The 19,352-nt window shown below is 41.5% G+C and overlaps 1 protein-coding gene across 3 annotated transcripts in view; it reads left to right on the plus strand.

Moving 5' to 3' along the window:
* Nucleotides 1–19,352, plus strand: part of MELK (maternal embryonic leucine zipper kinase) — a 143,259-nt gene that overhangs the window by 21,153 nt on the left and 102,754 nt on the right. For 2 of the 3 annotated variants that reach the window (XM_004457268.5, XM_004457270.5), the window contains exons 4-7: nt 4,386–4,502; nt 13,424–13,567; nt 14,652–14,720; nt 16,740–16,832. In XM_004457268.5, the coding sequence (XP_004457325.1) occupies nt 4,386–4,502; nt 13,424–13,567; nt 14,652–14,720; nt 16,740–16,832 (423 nt within the window). The remainder of the gene's footprint in view (nt 1–4,385; nt 4,503–13,423; nt 13,568–14,651; nt 14,721–16,739; nt 16,833–19,352) is intronic. The other variant, XM_004457269.5, reaches the window with a different exon arrangement.

Genomic DNA, 19,352 nt, shown 5'->3' on the forward strand with positions numbered 1-19,352 from the left:
TCTTTAGCCATTTCATTGAATTTATTAAGGAGATTTGTTTGAACATCTAAGATTAGTTGTCTCAACTCCTTTATGTCATCTGCAGGCTTATCTTGTTCCTTTAACCAGGCCATCTCTTCCTGTTTCTTGGTGTGGATTGTAATTTTTTGTTGGTGTTTCTGCATCTGGCTTAATGGAGTATTTATTCTGGGTGCAATTTCCCCTTTTAGTTTAGGGATTTCCTGTCTTTTCTCCCTTGCTGGTTATGTAGTATTAGCCAAGGATGTAGTTGGTGCTGTAAGCTATGGAGGTTGAAGCTGTCCATGTTCCCAGGAATTGATGAAGCTTCTTCCACCTTTCTTCTCTGTTAGGGGCAGGGACAGAGCTGCAGCTGTGTCTTATAATCCAGGATGGGCACAACAAGACTGTGTGTAGTTTCCTGGAGACACTGATGAAGCTTCACACCCCTTTCTCCCCTACCTTAGGCAGGGATGGAGGTATAGTTTTGGTCAGCAGTCTATGTTGTGTGGATCCAAAATGACCACAGTTGCTCATGTAAGCTGATGTAGCACCAGACCCTCTCCCTGCCAGGGGTGGGAATGGACTCTTTGGAGTGCCCAACAATCTAATCTCTGTGGGCCAAATACGCTTCCAGTTGCCCTGAGTGGCTGAGGGAGTACTGTCCCTTCTGTCTGTTAGGGGATGGGAACGGAACCACCAATGCTCAACAGTTCATTCCTGTAGGCCGAAAGTACCCCCTGTTGTCTGGAGAGGCTGAGGAAGCACCAGCCCCCTCCTATCCTATTAGGTGGTGGGGGTGGTTCTGTGGGTGCTCAACAGTTCCGTCCCTTTAGGCTGAGAATACCTGCAGTTGCTTGGAGAGGCTGAGGAAACACCAGCCCTCTTCTGTTCTCTTATGTCATCGTGTTGGATCCATAGGCACCGAACAGTTCAGTCCCACCCACTTTGAACCGTTCAAAGTACTCACCGTTGTCTAGAGAGGCTCTGGAGACACCAAACTCTTCCTCTCCTTTTAGGGGTGGGGGTGGATTCATAGGCATCCAACAGTCCAGTCCATGCAGGCTGAAGGTCTGCCATTGCCCAAAAAAGGCTGTGGAAACACCAACTCCCTTCTTTCCTATTGGGGAGTGAGGATGGGTCCACAAGTACTCACCAGTCCAGGCTGTGTGGGCCAAAATCACCTGCGGTTACCCAGAGAGGCTGGGCAAACACAGACCGTTTCTTGTCCTATTGAGGATGGAGGTGGAGCCACAGGTGCCCAACAGTCTGGCTTGTGCAGTCTAAAACTGCCTGAAGTTGTCCTGAGAGGCTGAGGGAACACCAACCCCCCTCCTATCTATGAGGGACCGTGGTGTCTCAAAGGCACTCACAAACCGTTTTTTATGGGCTGAAAACTCCTGCCATTGTCCAGAGAGGCCAAGGATACCCAGCTCCTCTCCTATTCTCTTTGGGTATGGGGATGCTGCTCCAGGTGCCTAACTATTCAGCCTGTGCCAGCGGAGAGCACTTGCAGTTGCCTGGAGAGCCAGGTGCAGGTCCCACCAGCTGCCTTTCTGCTGGAGGTGGGTCTGGAGCCTAGGCTAGAGCTGTAGTCAGATCTTGGTGGAAAGAAGCCAGTCCCTAACTTCACTGGATTTCAGTCAGCCAGGCTCCCCCTTGTCCCCACGGGTGGAGTCAACATGGCAGCTACCAGACTCTTTCCCACTTGGTCAGGCTCATACCCCAGCTGTCTATAGGATTATACTTTAGCCAGCCAAGTCCACTAATCAGTAGCTGAGGTCAGTGGACATCTGTCTCTTCCTCCACTATTTATGGGAAATGGAGCTTCTAACTCCAGCCATGGAATAGCTCCTGAGGCAACTTGCGCCCCTAGAATAGGATGGGGACCAGCCTCTGTGGTGTGACTTGCAGCTTCCTGGAGAGATGGTGCAGGTTCCTCCAGCTTCCTCCCTGCCATAGGTGGGACTGGGGTTTAGGCTAGACTTGCAATCCAACCTGGGTGGAAAGAAGCTGGTCCTTACAAGCACTGTGATTTTCAGCCTGCCCTGCTTCCCTTCATTCCTAGGGTGGAGTCAAAATGGTGTCTACCAACTTCCCTCTGATCTGGACAAACTAAATGTTTAGTTGTTCCTAAGAATCTACTTCAACCTGCCAAATCCACCAATCAATATCTGAAGTCGGTGGCACACTGTGTCTTCCTCCCCTTTTATTTTTTGAGGGAAACCGAGCTTCCAACTTCAGCCATGGAGTAGCTCCTGAGGTGGCTTGTGTACCCCGGGCACTGACCTCCCTGGTGTGGAGAGCTCTACTCACGAATCCTCTATGTAGATGGGCAGTCTCCTCCTCCTACTCTCTCAAGAACGTTGCAGGATACTCCTCTGGTCCCCCGGGTCCTCCAAACAGGTGCTTTAGGTAGCTCTGGGTGACCACTAACTGCTCCATATCACGAGCTGACTCCAGGAGCTCCTTACTCTGCCGGCAGTTTGACTCTCCCCTCTATGCTGAGCTTCTTTTCATAATAAGCTTTTTCTTTTGATAGTTTGGGATTCCTAGGTTTCTGTCTCAAATATGGATTTTGAAATTCTTTTTGGCTTGGCTTATCCTCTTCTCCAACCAACTTTAAAAAAAAAATTTTATCCTCCCCAGATGGCTCCCTTATCTGTCTGCTCATCTTCCTTAGAAGGCACTGGAAACTAAATCTGGACCTCCCATGTGGGAGGCAAGTGCCCAACTGCTTTTACCACTTCTGCTCCCAGGTTGCAGCTTGTTGTGGCTTGTTGCGGCTTGTCTTCTTTAGAAGGCACTGGGACCTAAACCTGGGACCTCCCATGTTAGAGGCAGCTGCCCAATTGCTTGAGCCACATATGCTTACCCTCCAACAGACTTTTTTTTTTTTTTTAGGATATATTTTTATTTACTTCTCTTCCCTTCTCCTCTCCCCCCCAGTTGTCTGTTCTCTGTGTCCATTTGCTGCATGTTCTTTGTCTGCTTCTGTTGTTGTCAGCGGCAAGGGAATCTGTGTCTCTTTTTGTTGCGTCATCTTGCTGCGTCAGTTCTCTGTGTGCGGTGCCATTCTTGGGCAGGCTGCACTTTCTTTTGCGCTGGGCGACTCTCCTTATGGGGCGCACTCTTTGTGCGTGGGGCTCCCCTACGCGGGGGACACCCCTATGTGGCAGGGCACTCCTTGTGCGCATCAGTGCCACATGTGGGCCAGCTCCACACGGGTCAAGGAGGCCCAGGGTTTGAACCGTGGACCTCCCATGTGGTAGGCAGACGCCCTATGCATTGGGCCAAGTCCGCTTCCGCCTCCAACCGACTTTTTAAAGAAAATTTTTTTCTTCACCTTCCCTCCCCATCCCCTGCCCTGCTATTTTTGCTGTCTGTGTCCATTCGCTATATGATCTTCTGTATCTATTTCTCTTTTTGTCTTCTCTGCTAGGATTTGTTGAGATTCAATCCTGAGGTCCTCTGATGTTGAGAGTGGTTCCCTGTCAATTGAGCCACCTCAGTTTCTGGTCTCTGCTGTGCTTCACCTTGACTGTGCCCTTTGTCTCTCCTTTGTTGGGTCAACATTTTGCTGCGTGACTCACTTACATGGGTACTGGCTCACTGCACGGGCACTCGACTTGCTGCGTGGGCATTCTGCTCACCATGTGGGCACTGGCTTACCACATGGGCACTCACGTGGGTTCTTGGCTCACCATGCGGGCACTTGGTTCACCATGCAGGCATTGGCTCACCACACGGGCACTCATGTAGGCACTCGGCTTACCACACAGTCACTCGGCTCACCCCGTGGGCACTGGCTCGCTGTGCAGGCGCTCTTTCTCTTCTTCTTTTTCACCAGGAGACCCCAGGGATCAAACCCGGGTCCTCCCATATGGTAGGTGAAGGCCTTCTCACTTGAGCCACATCCACTTTCCTCCAACCAACTTTTAATTTTGAGAAGTTTCTAGTCTACAGAAAACCTGGAAGAATTAAACAGTGAATACCCACTTTACCTAGATCCCCAGTTTTTAGGTCAATATGAACTTTTTAGGCCATTGCTGAGATCAAAAGTAGTAGTTCAGGCATGGTAACTGAGTAGAGTGTCTCTATCATTTTTCTTGTTTGGAATTCTACCCTTCTAAAGGTCTCTAATAGTGCTTTAATTTTTCTAGAAATCATATTATTCTATTGATCCATGTTGAACTTGTCTTTTACAAAACCCCCAAGTCTTTTTCTATGTACATACAAATGAGTTTTGTTATGAGATTTTTCTGTATGATTGAAGAGTTTGTTTTGCAGCTTTTGGTGGTTTTTGATTCTTAGTATTAAAGCTGTGGATATTGATGCTTGGGTATTGATTGGGTTTATTTCTTAATCAGTATAATGTTTTGTCACAGAATGATTTGCCCCGTATTAAAACGGAGATTGATGCTTTGAAGAACCTGAGACATCAGCACGTCTGTCAACTTTACCATGTTCTAGAGACAGCCAACAAAATATTCATGGTTCTTGAGGTTAGTGTTGTGTTAGTATGTTTGAGAAACCTAAAAGTTTTATAAAGTACATTTCACCTTAAAGTTTAGAATAAATGTTAAATAGCTTACTTGTTTAAGTTCTGTAGTCTAGATCAAGGTAGATATAGGTAATCAATTAGAAATTGACTGTAAATGTACTTTAATACACCTCTGATTAGGATGGTGTGGTTTAGTGGATAGACTATGTTAGAATTTACTCTCAGAGGGAAGGATCCATATAAATTTCCATTTGTCTTGCAAGCAAAACTCTGTGTTGAATATGTTGGTTTTGACTTGAAACATAAATTATTTAAAACTTGTATCATTCATCCCTTTTTTCATTTTGTTTAGTCTCAGCCAAATGATTTTTAACTGCATGTCATTTTCATGGATTAGCATGGGTTTAGGTCATATTTTAAAATTCATGGTAAAAGTTTTGGACCCATCAAACACAGGGAAATCCTTCAATCAAACTGTGGGACTTAATGTGTATCCTCATTATGGTATCATTTGTAGGGTACACCCTTTCTCCTTTTTTAAAATTAAATGCAACTCATTCTTTTTGTAGTTTGTGGCATTCCTCCTCACCCTTGCCCATTCCACACAGTACTTTGATGGTGTATTTAAAAAAAATAATAAATAAAAGAACAAAAACATGCAAAACGCATTAGTTTGGGGTCAGTGGTAAATATTTGTGTTGTGAACTAATGTTCAAATGATAGTTGGCTATGATCAGTCTTTGTTATGTCAAGCACTGAAAATAAAGGGGAAAAATCTACTAAATGAAAGTGTCAAAGAATGGTGAATCTGACTTGCTTTTTCCTTTTAATGTGCCCTCTTAAGCCAATATTTTGTGTTTTACCTTTGGTGCAGTGAGTTGAAATGAATTTCTATCGTTTTATTGGTATTTTTGCTATTAAAAAAAGATTTATTTATTTATTTATTTCTCCCCCTCCCTCCATTTTCTGCTCTCTGTCCATTTGCTGTGTGTTCTTCAGTGTCTGCTTATATTCTCATTGGGTGTCTCTGGGAACTGATCCTGGGACCTTCTGGAGTGGCAGAGAGGTGATCATTCTTTTGTACCACCTCAGCTCCCTGTTCTCCTATGTCTCTTATTATCTCTCCTCTGTTGTCTCTTTTTATTGCATCTCCCTGCTGCGCCAGTTCTCTGCAAAGGCCAGCACTTCTGCGCGGGGCAGCCGCACAGGCCAGCACGCCGCGTGGGCCAGTTCACCACATGGGCCAGCTTGCCTTCAACAGGAGGCCCTGGATATCGAACCCTGGACTTCCTATATGATAGATGGGAGCCCAATTACTTGCACCACATCTGCTTCCTGGTATTTTTGCTATTTTAAACAAGAGTTCTTTTACATGGAGGAGGAGGGTTATTGGTGCTGTATGACCTTTTTTTAATATGTACCATACTATATATTGAGAAAATTGGCTCACAGCATTGCTTCTTTTGACCCTTGCAACAATCCATGAGATTGATATAATTCTCATGCACATATCAAAAAATTTGACATGTAAAATATTGTATGAACATATTTTGGATCTATATTGGAATCACTAAATATTTCACAATATATAAAATGGTACTGGAGTTATTTTATTTTATTTTATTTGTTTTTGGAGTTATTTTAAATTGTAGTTATGAGGATAATGAGTACATTGTATTATATTTATACTTAACTCATTTTCTGTTTGTGAAATTTATGTAAATGGGAACGTAATTTATAGAATTTTATATTTTAAAACTTTTCATTGTTAATTTTTTTTTTTTAGATTTTATTTCTCTCCACCTCCCCCCTGCCCCAGTATTCTGCTCTCTGTATCCATTCACTGTGTGTTCTTCTGTGCCTGCTTGTATTCTTGTCAGCAGCACCAGGAATACGTGTCTCTTTTTGTTGTGTAATCTTGCTGCGTCAGCTCTCTGTGTGTATGATGCCACTACTGGGCAGGCTGCACTTTTTTCGTGCTGGGCGGCTCTCCTTGCGGGCACACTCCTTGCTCGTGGGGCTCCCCTATGTGGGGAACACCCCTGCATGGCATTGCACTCCTTGCGCGCTGCAGCACTGCGTGTGGGTCAGCTCATCACATGAATCAGGATGCCCTGGGTTTGAACACTGGACCTCCTATGTGGTAGCCAGATGCTCTATCCATTGAGCCAAATCCGCTTCCCTGTGCTTAATTTTATTTTATCCCTTACTAGATACTAAGTCAGAGACTTAAAAAACTTCAAGGGCATTAAAAACTTTTTTTGTTAATTCCTTCATAATAATATAGCTTAAAACTTAACATCAAGTAATTTATGTAGGTAAAATTGAACCATATTAAATACTTTTTTTGTATTTCACTGTTATCAAATTTGAATGCAATGTACTTTGCCATAGATTTTTTTTCTATTTTTGTTTTCTAAAGCTATTGTTATTAAAGTAAAACTTTGAAGGTTCAGTGTTCAGAAGGACTTAAAACTCCAGTAGCTGCTTCAAGGAAAAATTTAGTGATCTATAAGAAAAAACATTTCAGACTTAGAGCTATTCTTTATTATATTGTAGACCCAGTCATATGGTTTACAGTAGTAATTCTAAAACATTTTCTAAAACTTGCCTCTATCCAAATTAAATTATTTTAAAAAAATTGATGATGGCAGCAGAGTAAGGAGTTTCTAGAGTCAACTCCTGCTACAGCGCAGTTAGTAAACACCAAGAGCTATCTGGAGCTAGCTGAAGCACCTTTTGGGGGCTCCAGTAGGCCAGAAGAGCATCCTGCAATGTGCTTGAAAGAATGGAAGGAGGAGACTGCCCATCTGCAGAGAAGACTGGTAAGTAGAGCGCTCCACACCCAAGAGGCCAGTACCCATCCTTCCACTGAGGGCACAAACCACCTTGGGAGCTGTTCTGCGACTGGAATTGAAAGCTCCACTCCCTAAAAACGGGGGGAGGAAGAGACGGTTGGCCACCAATTTCAGCTACTGATGAGTAAATTCAGCGGGCTAAAGTATAATCCTGAGAACAGCTAAAGATTGAGCCTGGCCAAGTCAGAAAGAAGCTGGGAACTGCCATCTTAGCTCTGCGCCTGGCATGAGGGGAAGTGGGGTGGACTGAGAATCACAGTGCTGGTAGGGACCAGCTTCTTTCCATCCAGATCATATTGTAGCTCTAGCCTAGGCCCCAGTGCCACCTCTAGCCGGGAGGAGACTGTGGGGACCTGCACCAGCCTCTTTGGGAAATTACCGTCCAAGCCGTGGAGGCCAGTGATTATCCTACTCTGGCGGCATGAACTGCCCCAGGAGCTATTCTGTGACTGGAATTGGAAGCTCCGTTTTCTAAAAATGTCAGGAGGAGATAGGTGGCACTGAAGTCTACTGATTGGTAGACTTGGCTGGCTAAGATATAACCCTGGGAACAGCTGTGGTATGAATCTGTCCCAGTCGAAGGAGGCTGGTGGCTGCCATTTTGACTCTGCCCCAGCCTGAGGCGAAGTTGGGTGGCAGAAAAACACAGTGATAGTCGGAACCGGTTTCTTTTCACACAGCTCTAGACTAGGTTCAGCCCCACCTCTGGCAGGAAGGAGGTTGGCGGTTCCTGCACCATCCTATCCAGGTAACTGCAGGTACATTTGGCTGCCACAGACTGAAAATCGGAAGTGTACTGGAGTGACTGCGGTCATCTTGGCCCTGCAATGCACAGATTGCTGCCCCCAACTGTGGCTCCATCCCCGCCCCTGGCAGGGGAGAAAGGGGTGTGAAGCTTCATCAGTCTCTCTGGGCAACTACAGTCTAGGCCTGCACGATTTGAATTATTCCACACGGCTGTGACTCTGTCCCTACCCCTGACAAAGGAGAAATCTGGGAGATACTTCATTGGTCCCTGGTGCAATGAGGGCAGCTTGAGCCTCTATAGATTGTAGCACAAATTACAACCTTGGCTCCTACTACATAACTGGCAAGGGAGAAAAGGCAGGAAGCTCTAAACTAAAGAGAAGAACTGCACCTAAAATAAATACTCTAGTAATCCAGATGTGAAGACACCAACAAAAAATTAGAATTCACACCAAGAAACCGGAAGCTATGGCCCAGTTAAAGGAACAAGATAAGCCTCCATATGACATAAAGGAATTGAGACAACTAATTATAGATATTCAAACAAAGCTCCTTAGTAAATTCAATGAGATGGTTAAGGAGTTTAAGGATCGTAAGAAGACAATTGGTTGAGAACAAAGAAGAATTTGAAAGCATACATAGAAAAATAGCAGATCTTATGGGAATGAAAGGTGCAATAAAGGAAATTTAAAAACACTGGAATCATAATAGAAGATTTGAGGAGGCAGAAGAGAGGATTTGTGAGCTTGGAGAAATGGCCTCTGAAAGTGAACATTCAAAAGACCAGATAAAGGAAAGAATGGAAAAAGTGGAACAAGTCTCAGGAAACTAAATGACAACAGAAGGTGTGCAAACATACATGTCATGGGAGTCCCAAAAGGAGAAGAGAAGGGGAAAGGGGCAGAAAGAATATTTGAAGAAATAATAGTAGAAAATTTCCCAGCCCTATTGAAGGACGTAGATATCCATATCCGAGAAGTACTCCCATCTGAATAAATCTGAATGAACCAATCTCTGAGACACATACTCATTGGAATGTCAAATGCCAAAGGTAAAGAGAGAATTCTGAGAACAGCAAGAGAAAATCAATGCATGTAAGGGATACCCAATGAGATTAAGTGCTGCTTTCTCATCAGTAATCATGGAGGCAAGAAGACAGTGGTCTGATATATTTAAGAGACTACAAGAGAAAAACTTCCAGCCAAGAATCTTATATCCAGCGAGACTGTCTTTCAAAAAAGAGGGTAGTATTAGAATATTCACAGATAAACAGAAACTGAGAGAATTTCTAAGCAAGAGACCAGATTTTCAGGAAATACTAAAGGGTGTGCTAGAGCCTGAAAAGAAAAGATGAGAGAGAGGCCTGGAAGAGAGTCTAGAAATGAAGATTATGTCAGTGGCAGTAAAAATGTCAAAAGTGTAGTGAAAATAAAATATGATAGATAAAACTCAAATAGTCAGGAATAAACTTAACCAAGGATGTAAAGCTCTTATATTCAGTAAACTGCGACTCAGTGTTAAAAGAAATCAAGGGAAGTGGATTTTGCTCAACTGATCGAGTATCCATCTACCACATGGGAGGTCCAGGTTTCAAACCCAGGGTCTCCTGAACCATGTGGTGAGGTAGCCCACGCAAGTGCTGGTGTGCGCAAGGAGTGCTGTGCCACTCAGGGGTGTCCCCTGCATAGGGGAGCCCCACATGCAAGGCTTGCACCCCATAGGGAGAGCCACCCCATGAGAGAAAAGCATAGCCTGCCCCGGAGTGGTGCTGCATACACGGAGAGCTGACGCAGCAAGATGACGTAGCAAAAAGAGACACAGATTCCCTGTGTCATTGACAAGTATACAAGTGGACACAGAAGACACAGCAAATGGACACAGAGAGCAGACAACTGGGGGGGGGGGGGAGGGGAAGGGGAGAGAAATAAATGAAAAAAATGAATCTTTATTAAAAAAAGACCTAAATAACTGGAAGAACATTCCATGCTTATGGATTGGAAGAGTAAATATCATTAAGATTGCAATTCTACTCAAATCGATAAACAGATTCAATGCAATCCTGATAAAAATTCCTCCAGTATTAAAGAAAAAAATTGAAAACACGATCATCAAATTTATTTGGAAGGGTAAGGGTTTCTGAATAGCCAGAAACATCATAGAAAGGAAAAGTGACCCTTATCTCCAGAATTTAAATCATATTACCTAGCTATAGTGGTAAAAACAGCATGGTACTGGCATAAAGACAGACATATAGACCAATGGAACCAAATTTGTGGTTCAGAAACAGACTCTCACATGTGTGGTCAAGTGATTTTTGACTAGTCTATCAAACCCACATAGCTTGGGCAGAACAGTCCATTCAACAGATGGCGTTGAAAGAATTGGATATCCATAGCCAAAAGAAGGAAAGAGGACCTCTGTCTCATACCTTATCAAAAAATCCACTCAAAATGGATCAAATACTTAAAAATAAAGGCAAGAACCATAAAACTTCCAGAAGAAATTATAGGAAAATATCTTCAAGACCTGGTGGTAGGTAGTGGATTCTTAAAGGAGATAAGAGGAGCACTGAGATGGACTACTGATATTTAATGTATGTAGAAGTTTTAATTAACTTTACTGTAAAAGTGGAAAGTACAGAGTGGATGGTAACACATAGTGAGTGACAGGTAGTTTATAAATGGGGATATGGCTGAAAATGGTAGTCTAGATATGTAAATGTCAACTGACAGAATGCTAGAGAATAATATAGGAACTGAATTGCAGAGTAAACCAAGAGGTGGATGAGAATGGTGGTTGATGGTACAGGTGCAAGAGTGTCCTTTGTGAGCTAGAGTAAATCTATATCACTACTGCAGGGTGTTGGGAATGTGGAGAGGCATGAGAAAAATGCAGCTGGAGTGACCTATGGACTGTGGTTAGCAGTAATAATATAATATTCTTCCATCTATGTGAACGATTAACTGTGTTTATAATGAGGCAGTATGGAAAATGTGATCCACTATGGACATGGTAACAGATGATATTATCCTATCTGTAGCAAATATTCCACCACAATGTGGTGTGCTGATGGAAGGGTGTTGTTTGGGAATTCTGCACATGTGCATGATTGTTTTATAAGTTTACAACTTATGTCATAAAAAATATATTTAAAAAATAATAATAGGGTGGGTTGGGGGGGGGGGGGGAAACACCCCAAATGTAAGATAAGGACTATGATTAGTAGTAAGATTTTGACAATATTCTTTCATAATTTGCCTCACGACAATGCAAGGTGTTGGTGGAGGGTTGATGTATGGGAATCCCTGTATGATGTTATGCATGTTTGCTTTGTAAGTTCATAACTTTTACCATACACTTAATTGTTTACATATGTTCATATATAAATGATGTAAAGATAGTAATAATAGGGTTGGTTGGAAAAATACTTTGGTTAGTAGTAATATTTTGACAATGCTCTTTAATCATTAGTTAAAAAGGTTTAACAATGCAAGTTACTGGTGGTAGGGTGAGTTATGAGAGTCCTGTATGATGTTATATATGTCTGTTTTGTAAGCTCACAACTATTATACACTTATTGTTTATGTATGTTTATTTATGAGTGATATACTTCAATAAATTAAAAAAGTTAAAAATTAAAAGAAGTAATCATGAGTCTAGAGACAAAATGCAAAATACAAAATTAAGCCCTCTTTCCTCTGTATCCCAGTCACCTATTTTCCTTCTCCTGAGTCAATTCCTCAGTGAGTCAATTACTGTTATATATCTTGTGTCTCCATATGTAGATATATAGTTGTGCAAACATGGGTGTGCGTGTTTGTAAAGCTTATTGGTTTCAATCACACAAATGGTCACATACTGTAATATTATTCTATACCTTGTTTTTTTCCCCCACTTACTATTTGTTGAGGTATAATTTATATATAATAAAATGCACGTATTAGGTATACAGTTTGACAAATATATATCCATGTATTCACCATCCCAGTTAAGGTATAGAGCATGTCCACATTCACGGAATGTTTCTCTTACCCTTTTGAAGTTAATGCCTATAGCCTAACCCACCCATTGCCCTTTCCAACAGCCATCCACGTAGATCAATTTTACCTGTTCTAGAACTTAATATCAATAGAATCATACAGTCCCTACCCTTTTAATTTTTTTAGGAGGTACTGGGGATTGAACCCAGGGCCTTGTACGTGGGAAGCATACTCTCAGCCACTGACCTACATCTCTCTGCTCCCCAATGATGGTTTTTTCGTTTGTTTGTTTTTTTTTGTATCCTTTAGGAGGTACCAGAGATCAAACCCAGGACCTCATACGTGGAAAACAGGTGCTCAATCACTTGAGCTACTTCTGCTGTCCTGTTTGTACCCTTTTGTATCTGGCTTCTTTTGCTCAACATAATGCTTTTGCAATTCATCTATGTCAATATGTACTCTTTGTACTTTGCTTTTTTCACTTGATACTGCAGATTGTTCCATATCCCATACCAGTTCATAAAAAGCATCCTCTTTTTTTTTTTTCAATGACTGCACAGAATTCCATTTTATAGTTGTGCCATACTTTATTTAGTCTGAGCATTTGGGTTATTTCCAATCTTTTGCTCTTTAAAACAGTGCTGCAGCAGTGAATAATCTTGAATATGCATCATTTTTTAACATGAGGAAGTGTATCTGTAAGAACCTTTCCTAATGTGGAACAATGAAGTCAAAGGCTATCTGCAATATTAATAGATATCGTTAAAATGAAATGAAATCTTAAATGGAAACCCAGTTTTCAGAGAAGTAGAACTGCCCTAGAGAGAAGGGGATAGAAAGCCAAGAGTGGTGTGCTCTGACACTTCTCCTCCTGCAGCCTATGAGGTTCCTCTGTAGAACTGGGCTCCTCTAGATAGAGATTGTAAACCACTGGTGTATGGGTGGAAAAACAATAATTGCTGCTGGATCTTTTATTTTAGATAACTGCACTAAACTTGGATACATTGAGAATGGATTTTAGTACTTTGCAATAAAAATATAAAACCCTGAGTGAGCCAAAAAAATCACAGTTGGGGGAAAAAAATCACAATTGGTAATTGGTTCTAATTCTACTTACTGGCAATAAAACTATGGAGACCAAGAACTATTGTTCTCATTCCTGCAAAAATTGTTGGTGTGTTTGGTCATGGAAGTTTATTTTTGAATTTGTCTCATTTATTTCCTTTGTCTGTAAAGTTTAATAATATCTGAGTTAAGTATAATTTTTTATTTTAAATTCCTCTGAAGACCTTTTTATAAGTAGTAACAATATGTCTATGGCTCTTTTGCTGTTGAAGTATTGCCCTGGAGGAGAGCTCTTTGATTATATAATTTCCCAAGATCGTCTATCGGAGGAGGAGACCCGAGTTGTCTTCCGACAGATAGTATCTGCGGTTGCTTATGTGCACAGCCAGGGCTATGCTCACAGAGACCTCAAACCAGTAAGTGTCTGCGCCACCGTTAGTTGCTTACCTGAGAGTTCAACTTCATTTACCTGTTATTTGTAAGTTCCCAAATGTTCTTATTTCTAAGTTTCTAAATGTTCTATTTAGGAATCTATCTTAACTTTGCTCCTCTCTTTGTTCTACTCTGAATATATTATATTTCTTTTCTTTATCCCCCTTTACTTTAGTCTTTTGGTAGGCTTTCTTCTTCTTCTTCTTCTTCTTCTTCTTCTTCTTCTTCTTCTTCTTCTTCTTCTTCTTCTTCTTCTTCTTCTTCTTCTTCTATTCATTCATCCATTTATTTATTTATTTAATTTTTTAATTTAAAAAATTTTCTTCCCTGGTAGGTTTTTTAAATGAAATGATTATTAACATTCTCTTTGTCAATTGTGTGTGATAGTATAAATGTCTTTGTAATCAGTTGTGGAATAGAAACTTCAAGATTTTTGTCCCTAGGAAAAAATACTGAGTGTTTTCTTTCAGAGTATTGAGTCCTTGAGTATCTCCTATTCTGTGCTCTTTTCCTAACCTGTTTTCCTCTATCTTTAATTCCACGATGCTTCAGAAAGCACCAGATCCGTGGAATGGACAGACTACCTTTTAAGGACAGAATAAAAATGTGAATACTCTTTAAGTTTGCAAGTTCTGACTGATATGGATGATGATGAATATGGATTTAAATGTTACTTGGGACAAAGGTCAAGGACCTAGAATTGTTTTGATAAGATATGGCAGTGTCACTACATTTTTCCTCTGTTTACAGTCAACCCTTTGATTTGAGCCCACTGTTATGGTTTAAACTTGCCTTTGGCACAAACTGTGTTTGCTTTGTAATTGAACCTCAGAGCCCCAGGGAGAAATGGCTTATGCTAATATGTCTTATGGGAAAGCTGTAATAGTTACCAACATTCCTCCTTTTCCCAGTTCTAAATTTGTCTTTTCACTTTTATTTTAATGGTTTTCACTGTATTGTACCCAGGTCTTTTAGTTTAAACAAGCTTGAATCCTTTTTAGAATTGACTAGAGGTGGGAATTATGATATAAGGTCAGTATACGATGCTCAAAATTTCTGTTTTCTCAGGAAAATTTGTTGTTTGATGAATATCATAATTTAAAGCTGATTGACTTTGGTCTCTGTGCAAAACCCAAGGTAAGTGCAGAAATAAAAATGCATCTATTTCCTTTGTGAAAGTACCTCTTGTGTGTTTTCTTGCACTGCCTTCCACTTACTCTTTATTGAGCCCCGTTGTTTCTGTTGAGAAGAATGTTAAATTTCATCCCTGATATCAGTAAGTAACTACCTGATTTTAATCTGCAGCCAAGATTGAGAATTGCTACTCTGGGTCCATGGTTGGTTCAGCTGAAAATCCTATGAGTATGCTCTTGGAGGCATTTGCAGTGACAGGAGGCCATCACAGCAGGAATGCTGAATTGACCTTGTACTAGCAGTTTGAGTCTGTTGCCACTAGATGATGCTTTTGTTCATTTAGATATGAGTTTTGAGTTTCGTTATCCAAATGATTATGTAATTTACAATGTAATTAAAGTTCCATTTTGAGGGACAACCTCTTTTCCTTACCAAACAATTAAAGGAAAAAGTACATATGTACTTTACATTTATTCTATTAGGTATTTCCTTAATTTGCAATCCATGGTTAAATACAGGTGTTGTCCAGCATAACTTTCAAAAAAAAAATTTATTTATTTATTCCCCCTCCCCTTGCAACTTGCTTGCTGTCTGCTCTGTGTCCATTTGCTGCGCATTCTTCTGTGTCTGCTTGTCTCCCTTTGTTGCGTCATCTTGCTGTGCCAGCTCTCCGTGGGTGTGGGCCAGCTTGCCTTTGCAAGGAGGCCCTGGGACGCAAACCCACGGCCTCCCATATGGTGGATGGGAGCCCAATCAATTGAGCCAGAGTTGCTTCCTCAGTATAACTTCTTTTTGAGGTGACACTGAACTTTCCAACTCTGCTGTCAATGGCAGAGCTCTTGTGTGGTTGCCTGTTGGAGGTTTTCTCCTGAGTTCTCAAATGATACAGTCTCTAAAATGAGCTGTCTACACTCATTAAGAATGTTGAAATTACAGAGTTGTCTCAGCCCCTTACGGTCCCATGATTATTTTCTGCCCCAATTAGAACCGGCTTGGTGCAGAGGGAAGCAGATTTTGCCCTTTGGCTGCATGACTCTTTCTGATTCTCTTTCCCCTCCCTTGGCTGTTCAGAGATTAGCAGTAAAGCTTGTGTCCCAGAACCAAATGCTAGGTTAGATTTTTGATTGGCAGACATTTCAAAATAAAGCATATTTTGAACAGATAAACTGACTTAAGACTTGTTTTCCATAGGAGGCAGTGGAAAATGGTTGTGATGGTCTCCACTAGCCTTTATTTATGGCTGCCACATATTTGACCTACCCAAACCCTATCTAAAATAGTGTGGGCTGGCTGGGAGAGGATCAGCTTAAGCCTTCTCCTGAGGTTCTCACTTCTGAGCGTGTACTTTCAAATGTAAATTAAATCTCACAATTTCACAGGTTTTTTGCCAGCTGTAGAAGTCTACACAGGTGTTGGGCTGTAGTATCGTTTTCATTACATCTCCATATTTCTGTGGGAGAGCAGAGGAGGATGCGCAAACTCCTCGTGTTAACAGATCTAGAAATTAAGGTGGTGATTTGCCTGAAAAATGAATCTAGAAAGCAAACTGCCAAGGTGCTGTTCTGTGTACCAAATTGCTTTCTTCCCTTTGAGGAAAAAGAAACTCTTCTTTGTTTGTAAAGATTTGGTATTAGGAATAGGGTCCTGTAAAGAAGTAAACCATTTTTCCCTCGAGTACTTGGGGTGGACCTCGTGGGGGAAGACATGGGTGCTTGGATGTTTGCTAAGCTGTTTATTATGTGACTGGATTTCTAGGGAAAGGTGAACCTGGCTAGAATGAGCTAAGGGGAAAAAGGCTTTGTTCATGCCAGGTTGTAGTGGTATTGGAAATCCAAAAAGAGGAGACAATACATGCATGCATGCATGTTTGCACAGAGTATTGGGTTGGCTGCAGAAGTCCCTTATTATTTGGGGTAGTTCTTCATCTGACTTCTCTTTGCTTATGCTCAAAGAATGTTTATCAAGGTTTAATGCTTTTAAGCGTTGTAATTAATAAGTGTTTCATTTTTATCTTATTTTCAGGGTAACAAGGATTACCATCTACAGACATGCTGTGGGAGTCTTGCTTATGCAGCCCCCGAATTAATACAAGGAAAATCATATCTTGGATCAGAGGTGATTACTCATCAATTAGTTCAATATATATTTAACATACATTTATTGGTGATCAGAGTGACCCAGGTGCTGTACATTGGGGATATAATGATGAAATAGAAATAGCCTGTTAATCAGAGTTCAGTTTATTTGGAGATGAGGTGTATTAACTAATAAATGGAGTAATTTCCAGTAAATATAATAAAACCTGGTATACTTATGAAGCAGGGATATATTTTTCATGTCCTTTTTGTGGTTGCTTTTATGCTAAAGAACAGTGCCACAGTTTATTCCAGCTAGGTAGAGCACAGGCCTGGTGTTGCAGGCTCAGGTTTCAGAGATGCTGGTTAGCACAGAGAAAACCTGTCCATTGTAGCTGACATCCATAAGCAGTCCTGTGTTGGAGGCCCAGGCTCAGAAGGCCTGGGCTTTGCATGCTTCACCATTTGTAACCTCAGGCTGTCAACTTCTCCCATTCTTTGGAGTCCTAATTTTGCTGGATGCATATATCATAAGATAAAAAAAGGTTTTTAAAAAAAAAAAGGTTTAGTAGCCAAAAGCTTGGCAATTACTGGGTTGTATAGGAACCTCTAAGGCTCTAATATGCTATTGTACAATATTATCCTTTGTGGGAGGACCATCACAGATAGGCAGCTGGTTGCAATTTAATTAGACTATGGAATCCACTTTTCATATAGAGCATCTTTTGAACCTAATATTTGGAAGAAATGTTGGGAAATACCACGGTACTGGTCCTGGGTCCAGGACCTCATACATGGAAAGCAGACACTCAACCATTGAACTATATCTGCTCCCCAACTTGTTTTTTTTAATTTTAAGATTTATTTATTTATTTATTTCTCTCCCCTTCCTCCCCCACCCGGTTGTCTGTTCTCTGTGTCTAATTGCTGCGTCTTCTTTGTCCGCTTCTGTTGTTGTCAGCGGCACAGGAATCTGTGTTTCTTTTGGTTGTGTCATCTTGTGTCAGCTCTCCGTGTGGGCGGCACTATTCCTGGGCAGGCTGCACTTTCTTCCGTGCTGGACGGCTCTCCTTATGGGGCCCACTCCTTGCGCGTGGGGCTCCCCTACGCGGAGGACACCCCTGCGTGGCACGGCACTCCTTGCACGCATCAGCACTGTGCGTGGGTCAACTCCACACGGGTCAAGGAGGCCCAGGGTTTGAACCGCAGACCTCCCATGTGGCAGACGGATGCCGTAACCACTGGGCCAAGTCCGCTGCCCCAACTTGTTTTTGATGACTTTGCATTTTAATTTCAAACTTACAGAAAAATAGCAAAAATGGAATGAGGAACTTCCTCTGTATATCTTTTACTCAGATTCACAATTGTGGTTTACATTTTGCCCTATTTGCTTTACCTTTCTCTCTCTCTGTATATGTATTTTTATATACACACGTTTTAAAAAAAATATTTCAGAGTAAGATTCAGTCAACTATCCCTTTATTACTAAATATTTCAGTGTGTATTTCCTAAAAGCAAGTACCTTCTCTTTTATAACCACATTTCATTTATCAAAATCAGGAAATTTAACATTGATACATTTTATTATCTAATCCACAGACTATATTCAAATGGTATTAATTATACCAATAATACCCTTTAAAATTATTTACCCTCAGTCCAGGATTCATTTAAGATCAAGCATTGCATTTAGTTCTTTAGTCTTATTTAATCAGGAAGATTTCTTAGCCTTCCTTGACCTAGACATCGAGGGAGCCAATTATTTTATAGAATGCCCCTCAGTTTGTATTTATCTGATGCTTCCTTATGATTAGATTCATGTTATACATTTTTGGCACCACAGAAGTGATGGTGTGACCTTCTCAGTGAGTGCATCATAGCAGGAGAAAAGGGAACAAACTTTTTTTTTAAGATTTATTTTATTTATTTCTCTCCCCTTCCCCGCCATTGTCTGCTCTCTGTGTCCATTTGCTGTGTATTTTTCTGCATCCGCCTGCAGATGCAAGGTGGCACCAGGAAACTGCTTCTCTTTTTTGTTGCGTTATCTTGCTGTGTCAGCTCTCCGTTTCTGCGGTGCCACTCCTGGGCAAGCTGTACTTCTTTCATGTGGGGCGGCTCTCCTTGTGGGATGCACTCCTTGTGCATGGGACACCCCTATGCGGGGGTGCTTGTGTGGCACGGCACTCCTTGTGCACAGTAGCACTGTGGGTGGGCCAGCTCATTACATGGGTCAGGAGGCCCTAGGGATCGAACCTTGGATCCTCCATATGGTAGGCAGACGCTCTATCAGTTGAGCCATGTCCACTACCCTGGAACAAACTTTTACTGAGCACTTATCATAGTGCAGGAATCATGCTAGACTTTTTTTTAGAATTTTCCTTTAAACCTCATTAAAGTTCTGTAAAGTAAATACTATTGTCCCATTTTTTATGAGATAAGGAAGATGATGAAAATGGAGGCTCAGAAATTAACTGATAACTACAGGTCCAGATTTGAACTGAGGCTCTACCTCAAACCTATACTCTTTCCACTGCTCTATGCAGCCTCCCAGAAGGAGTAA

This window comes from Dasypus novemcinctus, chromosome 8 (genome assembly GCF_030445035.2).
Source record: "Dasypus novemcinctus isolate mDasNov1 chromosome 8, mDasNov1.1.hap2, whole genome shotgun sequence".
Classification (NCBI taxonomy): domain Eukaryota; kingdom Metazoa; phylum Chordata; class Mammalia; order Cingulata; family Dasypodidae; genus Dasypus; species Dasypus novemcinctus.